Source organism: Callorhinus ursinus, unplaced genomic scaffold (assembly GCF_003265705.2).
Source record: "Callorhinus ursinus isolate GAN/ISIS: 27379988/994484 unplaced genomic scaffold, GSC_fseal_2.0 scaffold20, whole genome shotgun sequence".
Taxonomy (NCBI): Eukaryota; Metazoa; Chordata; class Mammalia; order Carnivora; family Otariidae; genus Callorhinus; species Callorhinus ursinus.
In genome coordinates, this window is record NW_027397082.1 from 17,171,121 (window position 1) to 17,183,523 (window position 12,403).

General features: G+C 53.9%; 1 protein-coding gene across 1 annotated transcript; it reads left to right on the top strand.

Annotated features, from left to right (window-relative positions):
• Positions 1-661: 661 nt before the first annotated feature.
• CALHM3 (calcium homeostasis modulator 3) lies at positions 662-6,886 on the top strand. The gene is made up of 3 exons (XM_025880529.1): positions 662-948; positions 3,423-3,678; positions 6,416-6,886. Exons 1-3 carry the CDS (start codon positions 662-664, stop codon positions 6,884-6,886), a joined length of 1,014 nt encoding a protein of 337 aa, XP_025736314.1.
• The last annotated feature ends 5,517 nt before the right edge of the window (positions 6,887-12,403 follow it).

A 12,403-nucleotide genomic window follows, 5' to 3' on the forward strand; every position in this document is an offset into this window, starting at 1 on the left:
GAACGCCTTCCTCTTCCACAACCCCTCACCCAGCAAACGCCAAAACATCATTTAGACTCTTCGCAAGGGTCAGGCAGCCTTCAGGCAGCGGGAGGTGCCCCTTGGGTCCTCCCAGCATGAAAATTAACACAAAATCTCCCTGAACTCAGCTGAGTCAAATTGTGTTTTTGACCAAGACCAGAAAATATCATCGGTCCCGTCAACATCGTTGTCTTACCACACCCCAAATTTGCCTATCCCCCACAAGAAGCGCCACCAGCTGCTAAGCCTCAGGATCCAAACCCTGAAGAGAGGAAGGAATGGGCTGGGGAGGGTGGCCTGACAGGGCAGGGAACATTTGCCTAGAGGTGCTTTGGGCTGTCAGCTCACAGAGCAGTGACTCTTTCCTCCAGAGAGCAGGGGAGTGGCACTGGGGGACAGTCAGGGCCGGGCAGAGGAGCCTTTGCGGAGAGAGCCTGCCTCTGCCTTACGTCCGTGCCTGGGCCCCAGGAAGCTGGCCTGGGGGCTGACCATCGCCCCTTCCTTGTCCCCCCAGGCCCTCGGAAGACAAGACTCTTGTGCACCCCAGGCTTGCCCCCCCACCCCAATTTGGCCGGGAAGGCAGCCGAAGCCTCGGTGCTCCCCCAGACCCACAGCTGCCCACCCCCGCCAGGCCGGGGCCATGGAAAAGTTCCGCATGTTCTTCCAGCACTTCCAGTCCAGCTCGGAGTCAGTGATGAACGGCATCTGCTTGCTGCTGGCCGCGGTCACGGTCAAGCTGTACTCCTCCTTCGACTTCAGTTGCCCCTGCCTGGCGCGCTACAATGCCCTCTACGGCCTGGGCCTGCTGCTCATACCCCCGCTCGGTCTCTTCCTCTGTGGCCTCCTTGCCAACCGGCAGTCCGTGGTGATGGTGGAGGAGTGGTGCCGGCCCGCGGGGCAGCGGAGGAAGGACCCGGGCATCATCAGGTGCGGTCCCATACCACCCAGCTACCCGGGGGCACGGTCAGGGCCTCCCCCCTCAGACACTGCCAGGTGACTCCCCAGGCCCGGTGATCCTCATGGGTATCGGCAGGGCTCCCCTCCAAGCCCCCATAGGCCCTATCACGTGTGCCCCTCCTTTCCCCAACTGGGGTAACATTAGCTCACAGAGACTCCTCAGCCACTTTCCACTCTGGAAACAGACATTTCTGTTCCTGTCATCTGTCACCCTTCGGTGGCCAGGGCTGGAGACCCGTGGATGATACAGGATTCCCAGGTTTTGCCCAGGTCACATCTGGTCGCTGGCCAAGAATTATAACCCAGCAAGCACATACATGAAGGGCCATCCCATGACATGCACAGCTGGCTCGCACATGTAGTAGGAGGCGTGACTGGCTTTCAAGGCTGCATTCCCGCTCCCATAAGCTCCCCGGGGCCAAGGACCTCACCTGCTGTGCCGCTGGGTCCTCAGAGCCTCTCCCCTGCTCAGTGCACTGCATCAAAACCAGCTGATGGAGTTTAGCAATGTGTAATGCTCCCTGACCAACACTGAGCACCCACCCGGTGCCAAGCTCTGTACCAAGTGCCATGTGTGCACGGCCTCTCAGTTCTTACCTCGGCCCCAGGTCTGCTCCAGGAGTAGACCCATTTTTAAGGATGAGGCACCTGAGGCAGAGAGGTTAAGTTTAACTCGACTGAGCCCCCATAGCAAGGAAGAGGCATGGCCCAGATTCAAACACAGTGGATTCCCAGGCCAGGCCAAGCTGACACCACAGCCCTTAGGGTTTTATTTATTTATTTATTTATTTATTAGATTTTATTTATTTATTTGACAGAGAGAGACACAGCAAGAGAGGGAACACAAGCAGGGGGAGTGGGAGAGGGAGAAGCCAACTTCCTGTGGAGCAGGGAGCCCGATGCGGGCCTCAATCCCAGGACTCTGGGATCATGACCGGAGCCGAAGGCAGACGCTTAACGACTGAGCCACCCAGGCGCCCCAGCCCTTGGGGTTTTAGACAAAGGGTCTAAGTGCTCTAGATCTGTGGGTAGAGGCAGGCGGGGCTTGGTGGATTTCAGCCTGCTCACCATCTCCCCCTTTCCCCTATTGTTTGGTATGGACGATTGCAGTGTTCTCAAGCGTATGTAATGTACGTCCGTAACAAGTCCTCGGTTCCACCTTCTAACCACAATGCCCCGGAAAACACCAGAGCCACCCCGATCTACGATGTATTAGTAATTCATACATGCACCCATATACACACCGCCAGCATACACCGTTTTACGTTTTGCACACGGTCCAAGTCAGAAACATCTGCATGCGGTGCTCAGCCGCTTCTGCTTCCTGCTGCACTGGGGTCCCGTGCTCCCTGTGATTCGGCCTCGCGGCGAGGGTCACACGCACTTCTGTGCCCTTTGCCTTTTCCTCTGGGGCCCAGTGAGTACAGCTCCATGGGCCTCCTGTCCTGTGACCAGCACCCAACCTCCAGAAGGGCAGAGGGCTGGAGAGGCCCCTGGCACAGTGGGGCGGGGGGCTTCAGGACCTGGAGGGAGGGGTCTGAGACACTGCCTCTGGAAGAGTTATTGGGCAGGGCTGGCTTAGCTTAGCCCTCCCCCCGCCGCCCCCCCCCCCCCGCCCCAGAAGTGGCTCTGGGGAGAAGGTGATAATGAGTGGGCCACTGGGATCTGTCCTTCTGGGTACCCTCGAAGAACGTGGGTAGAACACACCTCAGAGGGCGCCTGGGTGGCTCAGTTGGTTAAGCGACTGCCTTCGGCTCAGGTCATGATCCTGGAGTCCCGGGATCGAGTCCCGCATCGGGCTCCCTGCTCAGCGGGGAGTCTGCTTCTCCCTCTGATCCTCCCCCCTCTCATGCTCTCTCTCTCTCTCTCCTTCTCTCTCTCAAGTAAATAAAAAAAACCTTTAAAAAAAAAAAAAAAAAGAACACACCTCAGAATTGTCCCACTGAGAGTCTAGGAAGCTGGGGTCCCTGTGGATGGAAGGTTGATTGGGGTCATTAACTCTCCTGGCTTCCAGCGCCCCCCTCTGGGAGCAGAGGCTCCTCCAAAGCCCTCAGGCAGAGCCAGGCAGCTAGTTGAGGCAAGAGGCCCTCAGTCCTGCCACGTGAACAGAACTAGTCACCAAAGATCTAAGTGCCTCTGGCATGGGCAAGGCACCAGCAGAGCCTGCCCATGGGTAGGAGTAGGAGGCACACCAGCTCCGCGGTGTTCCAGTCGTGGGACTGCTGGTCAGACTTTCCTGACCTCCAGGGGCCCCAGCCCTCTGGCCTCCCTTCCTCTGCTGCTGGGACCTCTGCAGTGGGAGCCACAACCATCTCTTTGATGCAACCTCACCAGGTATCTCCTAGCCCTCCTGGGAAGTCCATCCTTGCATCCCTCCTGCGGCCTTCCTGCTGCAGCTGAATCCCAGCTGCCCTTCGTGACCCCTCCCCTTCCTCTACCCCTAGGTATATGTGTTCCTCTGTGCTGCAGAGAGCCCTGGCCGCCCCCCTAATCTGGATCCTCCTGGCCCTCCTGGACGGGAAGTGCTTCGTGTGTGCCTTCAGCAGCTCCATGGACCCCGAAAAGTTTCTGGACTTTGCCAACATGACCCCCAGCCAGGTGCAGCTCTTCCTGGCCAAGGTGCCCTGCAAGGAGGATGAGCTGGTCAGGGACAGCCCCGCGAGAAAGGCAGTGTCCCGCTACCTACGGTGCCTGTCACAGGTAATTCGGGTGGTTCTCTCCCAGCCTGGAAAATCTCCTGCACTGGTTCCGAGGGGCATGGGGTGAGGAGGTACAGATGGTTTCCTGGGGCCCCTCCCCACTGCTGGAAACACAGCCAAGGAGCAGATGGTCCCTGGAAGGCTCAGCAGCATGATCCACATACAGGACACTGGTGGGCCTAAAGAAGTGGACACTTTACCTTCAACACTTCAGCTAAGTCACCCCAGGGCAGAGACCAGGTGCCCATACCCTCCAGGAGCAGCTAGTTCCATCCCCAGAAGCTAGATGACAAAAAGCACTGGAGATATCCTGCTCTGTCCTGTCCCCCACCCCATACGCACATTCTTGGCACCTCTCAGGAATAATACTCATTACCGTTTATTGAGCACTTATGTGTCAGGCACTGTGTTAAGCATTTCATATGCATCACTTCATTTATTCTCAGAACAACCCTGTGAGGTGGGTACAATCATTATCATCCCACTTTGCAGATAAGGAAACTGAGGTCCTGAGAGTTTAGTTCGGAGGCCCAAGTTGCACAGCTCAAAACAGGCAGGGCAGGGATCTGAAGTGTCATCACTCAAGCCGTCTGAACCATCTCCCTGCAATGCAGGTCCTCCCCAGACCCCTGGCTCCCCACACTGGCACCCACTCCATCACCCTGGGGGCAGACTCCAGCCCCATCCCTATCCCAGACTCCAGATTCCTCCCAGAGCCCCAGCTGGGGCTGGATCCCCCCAAAAGCATTTATATCAACCCACCACATGCAGAGCATGCTGGGGCGACAGGAAATAAAAACACAACCCAGCCCTTTGTGGGAGCCAAGACAAACTCGTGGCGAATGCAGGCCCATGTGATGGAGAGAGGACCAGTGCTCAGGACACATTTGATTCTGGGTCAGACTCTGCCTTGGCCACATTACTCCCCCTCTGGGTCTCAGCCTCTCCTAAAAATCAAGGGAGGTTTGGTCTCCTCCACTTGGAAGGGACCTGCAGGCTTAAACTCTCTGGGCTCTCGTTCGTTCACTAGAAAGAGTGTAGACTCTTCAGTCACACCAGGGTTTGTATCTTGACTCAGATGGAGGTTATCAGGCACATGAAATGCTCCTCGTGTGTAAAACACTCACTCGACTATTTTAAATTGGTAAGAGGAAGGGGACACCCTGAGAGAGGCCAATGAGAGAACTTTGTAAACCACATCTACAAGTGACAAGGGTTCAAATATGTCTTTGTGGCTTAGAGGACTGATCTCTCTGCCCCAGGAGTACACAGTTGCTCTGGTCTTAAGCACAGCCTTGGAGAGACTAAAACTTTGGGTGGGCAGAGAGGAGGGAGAGGTGTCGGGCAGGTGTGGGCTCCAGACTCAAGGAAGTCTTTAAGTCTCCTTATGCTTGGCCTGGAAGACTGTTCCCTATTTATATCCTATATAACTATTACTCATTCTTCAGTGCTCAGCATCCACCTCACTGTTCCCTGAGCCTTCAAGTTCAGGTTGGGTGTCCCTCCTCTATATTCCCATAATCCCCTAGACATCCCTCAACATGGCATTCAGCCAGTCTATCACCAATCTCATCGTTTCCTCCACTAAAGTGTGAGTTCTATGAGTCCCCAGTGCCTCTCCCAAAATATAGGACAGGTGGCTTCATAGATGGGATTCATAAGCCCGTGTGAAGGTAGCTGAAGGACTAGATAAAAAAAACCAAAAGGATGATGGCTGGATGGAAGGATGGATGGATGGATGATGGGTAGGTGGATGGATGGATGGATGGATGGATGGATGGATGGATGGATGACAGGTGGGTGAGTGGATGGATGGATGGATGATGGGTGGGTGGGTGGGTGGAATGTAGGGTTAAGGTTTTCAGCTGCGACTCTCACAAAAAGATTAACAGGAGAAAAACAGTTTCTTAATGTGCACAGTACACATCATGTGGGGAAAACCTGAAACAAAGAAAGAGTAACTCAAAGTGGTGGCTTAGAACTGCAACTTATCTTCCACCTTCAAAAAGAGCAATACCTTTGTAGAGCAATGGCAGGACAAAGGAGAGCAGTGTTAGTCTCCAAGGGCGGAAACTGTGGGAGGTCAATAAATGACCGGACACTAATAGAGTAAGGTTTTTCGGCAGATTCCTCTGGTGCTGTCTCTGGGCTGATAAGAGTTGTCATCTCCCAGTAAAAGGAGAATGTATTTCCTGCCTTTAGGCACAAAAGGGGAGGGTAAAGAGAGCTGTTCCTATGGTTGCTGCTTCTTGTCTTCCATTCAAGATAATTTTCATGTCAAAGAGGCATATTTTGGGGTGACACATTCTGGTTTCCTCCAGGAGGAGGGTTGGGAGGATGAATGGGGGGTGGGCGGGTGGATGGATGAAAGGCAGGACGGGAGTATGGGAACAGGAATGGACGGGTAGGAGGATGTATGATGGACGGTTGGAAGGTCCGCAGCAAGGATGGCTGGTTGGGACGCTGATAGGTACGTAGTCAGGTGAGAGGACAGACGGCTGGGTGGATGGGTGGAGAAGTAGCTGGACAGATGGATGGATGCAAGGATGAGATTGAATGCAAGCGAGGCTGGGTGGAGGTGGCTGGTAGGATGGATGACTCAATGGGAACATGGATAGATTTAGGGAGAGATGAGAGGGCTAAGTAAAGGGAGAGATTTTGGAACACCGTTGCCATACTGTTTAGCACCCGACCTCACCCACACCCAACCTGGTACCCCCACCCCTACCCACCCCCAGGCCATCGGCTGGAGCATCACCCTGCTACTGATCGTAGTGGCCTTCCTGGCCCGCTGCCTGAGGCCTTGCTTCGACCAGACAGTCTTCCTGCAGCGCAGATACTGGAGCAACTACGTGGACCTGGAGCAGAAGCTCTTCGACGAGACGTGCTGTGAGCATGCGCGTGACTTCGCTCACCGCTGCGTGCTGCACTTCTTCGCCAGCATGCAGAGCGAGATGCGGGCGCGGGGGTTGCGGCGGGACCCCGAGCCACCCGAGATGCCCAACGGCCTGGATGGCGACGGAAGCAGGAAGGCCCACCTGCGGGCGGTTTCCAGCCGGGAGCAAGTGGACCGCCTCCTGAGCACGTGGTACTCCAGCAAACCGCCACTCGACCTTGTGGCATCCCCGGGGCCCTGGGCGTGTGGCCTCAACCACCGCGCTCCCACGGGGGCCCCAGGCACCAGGCTGTCCCAGCATACTGACCTGTAGGGACCCCAGCAGTGTCCCTACATGAAATGCCCAGGCTGACAACGGTCTGGTGGCTTTCCAGGCTGGGGGGATCCCGAGGCAGGGAAACCTAACCCTTGCTGGCCTCCTTCCTCAAAACAGCCCAATCTCTAGGGCGCCTGGGTCCCTCGGTCGGTTAAGTGGCTGCCTTCAGCTCAGGTCATGATCCCAGGGTCCTGGGATCGAGCCCCACATCAGGCTCCGTGCTCAGCAGGGAGCCTGCTTCTCCCTCTCCCTCTGCCTGCCTGCCTGCCTGCCTACCTACTTGTGATCTCTCTCTCTGTCGAATAAATAAATAAAATCTTAAAAAAAAAATAGCCCCATCTCTGGCCTAGTTTCAGTGTGTGGCTTCCGTCCGGTGTGCTCTAAAGCAGTGCTTTGCAAACTTTAGGGTGCTCACTGTTCACCAGAGCCTCTTGTTCAATGCAGATTCTGATTGGGTGCATCTAGGATTGGGTCCATGATTGCATTTCTGTCAGGTTCCCAGGTGATACTGAACTTATGAACTTGCAAGAGTCTAAGTAGATCTGCCGTGGATTCTGGATCCTAGATGTACAGATTCTAAATTTCAAATAATAATAATATAATAACATCTACCTGCTTCAGTGGTGCCTACTACTGCCAGGCATTGTTCTAAGGTCCTTACAGATATAACTCATTTAATCCTCATGATAACCTAATGAAATAGGATGGTTATTAGACCCATTTTAGAGGACAAAACTGAGGCCGAAAGAGGTTGAGCTGCCCGAGGTCAACCATGTGGGCGCTGGAATTTGATCCCAGGAGGTCTGGCTGCCACATAAGTCTAAGCTGCTATATGCCTAGGCCCTCTAGAGAGTTTGTGCATTGGTTTTCAGTGCTCTGGTTGGGTTTCCTGCAGCTTCCACCAGATTTCTCTGGCCAGCTCCAGGTGTGTGGCGTATAGACCAGATCTGAAAATCGCGGCAGGCAACCCCCACACTAAACTAGCACCCCAGGTGATTTGATAAGTTCCAATGTGGTTTAAGATTGATTATTTGTTTCAGAGAGAGAGAGAGCGGGGGAGGGTGGAGGGGGAGAGGGAGAGGGAGAGAGAATCTTCAAGCCGACTCTGTGCTAAACACGGAGGCCAATATGGGGCTCGATCCCACGACCCTGAGATCTGAAACCAAGAGCCCAACGCTTAACCAACTGTGCCACCCAGGCACCCCTGATAAGTTCCAGTGTTTAAGAACCTCTGCACAAAGTGTGAGTGTGGGGTCTGGCTAGGAAGGAAACTCCTTGAAACACCAGGGTTAAGTCTTGCTGGAAGAACTGCCACTCAGTCTTTGGCAGCCCAAACAGGAGAGGTTGGGAAGATCTAGCCTCTGAGCTCCTCTGGGCCTCTACCCCTCCCTGGTGACTCAGTCACCATACACATGCGCACACTCACACATACATACATATCCTGCTATTGCCTCCATCAGCACAGATGGTGACCACAGACAGGCAAACCTGAATTCTCCCCATGCTTTTCTGGGTCCTCAGGGCCCGGAGGTGGCGGGGGGGCAGTGCAGGGGTCCCTGGATGCCCCCCTGGAGACCAGCCCCCTCCGTATCAGGCAATCTCTGCTCTCCTGGGCTCTTGCCAAGAGACCTTCTGGCCAGACAATCCTTGCAGCCCAGCCTCCCCCCACCTACCGTGCTGTGGTCAGGTCATGCAAATGTTTGAAGTGGAGCAGGGATTGGGTGGGGAAAGAGAGAGATCTTAGAGGTGGCCCAGTCAGCACAGGGGAGCTCTCAGCTCAGGAGAAGGGGGCTCAGGGACCCCACTTCGGGCTGCAAGGAAGCAGCATTTGGCCCAGGAAAAAGCCACCAACTTCAGTCAATAGCCCTGCCTTCTTGGACTGCGCACTTATAAAGCACCTAGTGCATAGAAAGCATCGTGCCAGGGAATAGGGAAGAAAGAATACACAGATGATATGCCCTGCCCTCAAGGAGCTCACTGTCTGACACAGGGACAGAGATGGGTACAGAAACAATTACAATCCAAAGCAAAAGGTATACATGAGATGTTAGAGGCAAGCCAGGTGCCACAAAGATTTAGGAAGGAGAAGAATGGTTCCAAGCTGGGGGACCAGGGAAGGCTTCATTTGAATGGGTCTGGAAGGAGGGGGAGGGCTCTGACTAGTGGAGAGAGAGAGATGGGAGCGGGGTTGCAGGGCACCTACAGTGAGGAAACAGCAAGAACAAAGGCAAAGAATTGGGAAAAGGGCAGCGTATGTGTCATTTATTCATTCAGCAAATATTGATGGAATGTCTGGAGTGGCAGAGAGTAGGATAGACAGACGGACAAAAGTTCTGTCTTAATGGCACTTCCAGTCTGGAAGGGAGATACGACATGAGCTAGTGAGCACGCAGCCAAATGGAAGGGTGTGCCATTCAGCCTGGCAAAAGTGAAGGACCTTGGCAAGGGGGCTGAGGAGCCCACTCCCAGTGAATCCCACCAAGAGTTGCTCCCTGAGCCCTGCATCCAGTGGCACATCCTCTGGATTGTCAGCCCTTGAGAGCCCTCAGATGTGCCCCTATCCTCCTCAGTCCCCAAATGATGTGGTTTCAACCTCCAACCTCTTTGCCATTGTCCATCCACCATTTGCTCATATCCCACGAGAGGGAGAGGCCTGGGGCAGTGCATGCCACCCCACCAGGGAGTGAGGGACACGGCTGGAAGGCTTCTACCTGCTCCCAAAGACCCTCGCCTCCCAGGAGAGCAGCCATCATGGGTGCCCAAGCCCATTCCCCCAGCCCCAGCCAACTCTGGGTGATAGCCCTCTTGAGCACACCTTGTACATAGGACCTCTGTCCTGGGAGACACAGTGGCAGAAATGTACTAGAAGCTGCCTGGACATCGGCAGTTCTGCACGAGAAGGGGAAGATGGCAGGAGTCTTGGGGGTTTATGTCAGGACTTCGGCTTGATCCTGCAGGCAGCTAGACATGAGAGCCAAGCGTGTGTGAGCAAGGTCAGGGGGAAGGACATGGCGGTGATGTTTGACACTGCAGAAATGGTCAGGGCCAGAAAGAGAAAGAGAGAGGCTTGAGTGAGAAGGGGAAGGAGCAAGACCTTTAGAGCTTTGGAGGAGCAAGCAGGGGCAGTAAATGAGAGAAAGAGGAAAAATCACAGAGGAAGAGCACAGAAAAATGCCAGGGACAAGGGAATTTCAGGATGGGGGAAGGATAAGCAATAAATCCAGAGCTTCAGAGAGACCCAGGAATAGGAGGAACTGAGGGAAAATCATTGGGTTTTGGTAACTGTCCAAGGCAGGGGACTGCTCACGAAGGGAGGTGTCCTGGTGAAGCAGATGGGTGGGTTTCTGTAGGATTCCTATAAATCCCTGGTCGTGTGTCCCCCCCGACCCACCCACCCACACACACCCAGGGTTATAAGGAACAGGTGGGAGGTTTGGAGCCTGCCCTGTTTTAGGATACTGATATGGGAGGGATCTTAAGCACCCCTGTTTAGGGAAAGGCACCAGGACCCAAAAAGTACGATGAGAATAGAGGAATCATGTCCACACTAACACACTTCCACTGCCAGGGTCTCATGGAAGGTAAAGGAGTTCTCTGCTGAGAGCCCAGCTCTGCCCAGCTCTTTGGGGCCAAATGAAATGATCTCCCCTTGTCTCTACTTGATGTGCTCTGCAGGAGAAGAGCAGAGAGGGCTGTAGAATAGGGAGAGTATCCCTGAAGTTCTAGAGAAGAGCAATGGGAGCTGGTCTGGGGTAGCAGAGCAGAGGTGACATTGGTTGTTCCCATGGTAATGAGCTTGGAATGGGCTGCCCTCCCACCCAGGCACCCTTCACATAAAGGAGGAACCTGCTCTCAGTGCTCCCCGCTCTACTCACAGAATCTAACCCCGGCGGCAAGGCCAGAGCCAGCGTGGCAAGACTGTCTCCTCTTTGTGTCTGAGTTCCTGCCTCCTCTCAAAGTTATCTTGATCCAAGGCTCCTTTTCCCCTTATTGACTTATTCATGTATTTATTCATTCAGCACTTATTAACTGAGCATCTACTAAACCAGCCACACTGGGCCAAGCATTGGGAACCCAGCAGTGAACAAAAGAGGTGTGGGCCTTTGACATTTATGGTCCAATGAGAGCCCCTGATCGTAAATAAACACACCCCTCCAAAACAAGGAATTCAAATTGTCATCAGTGCTGGGAAAGGGAAGTACATCCCGGGGGCTATGAAAGCCTTTGTCAACAGAACTGCCAAGCTAAGGGTTCCGGAACTTCTCTACAGACAGACCATTAAGCTGAGATCTTAAGGATACAGGAAGACACACAGCACATGCAAAGATTCTGAGATGGGGAGGGGTTTATCCTGTTTGAGGAACTGCAAGCGGGCAACTGAGCTAGAGAGTAGATATTGGGAGCAGAATGGCGCAGGGGAGCTGGCTCTCACATGGGCATACAGAACCTGTTAAGGATTTTTTTTACTTCAACCACTGAAGGGAATTAAGAATGTGGTCATGTAATCAGATGTCCACTCTTAAAAGATCACACCGTCTGCAGCCTGGGAGCAGCTTGATAGGGGCCAGGGTGCACTGCAGAAGGAGGCAAGAGCCAGTAGAACCAGGATTAGGGTAGAGATGGGCAGAAATAGCAGGCTAGAAGTATCTAGAACTCTGGGTGTTCTTCTTTGTCAATGTCCTGCTTAAAATGTAATGCACAGAACAGACCACCATTAGGTTAGACCGGGATGTAAAAATAAAATGCAGTCAACATCAAACCAAAATGTCCGGCTCTTAACCCAACAAAGATATATTTCTGACTCAGGCCAAGTCTGAGGAGGTAGATAAACAGGGAAGGGAGGGCAAGAGGAGAGGAGGAAGGCTCCTCTGGTTACCTGGGGACCCAAATGATGGAGACTCCCCCCATCTTGGGATGCCACCATCAAGACACATCGTATTCTCCGGATCCTGAGACAAGGAAGTGAGTGCAAGTAGTTTACAGGGAAGTTGCTCCCAGGAAACACCAAAAAAGGAACAGGGGAGGTAATATAGAAAGGGAAGAAAGCTAGCAAAAGGTGGAGAGCTGGCCAGACACTGCTGTGAGCAAATCCGGGAGCCGTGTGCGGGAGTCATCCCAACCCAGGAGGGAGGAAAGTGGAGTGTTTATTACCAATTTCCAACTGTCATTCGCTGGGACACTCACTGAGGCACCTCCAGCTTGCCTGGGGCCAAATGTCTCAGGTGTGCTATGAGCAGCCTTCAGAATGTACTGGTGTGGGCCGGCAAGGGTATGTGGGGCCCAAAGGCACCTGCTACATTGGTGTCCAGGGTCCAAGAGACAGAAGAAAAGGAGCAGGAACAGTGGTAAGAGGTGGAGGGTTCTATCCCAGAACTCAACCACATGGCCCCAACCTACCTGGAGCATGGGCTGGGAACTGTAGGGAAGCACATAGAATATTTGATGAGCACTATTTGTTTTTGCCACACATAACAACCTCCAATACAGTTGGGCTGATGCAGGAGAGAGTGGCAC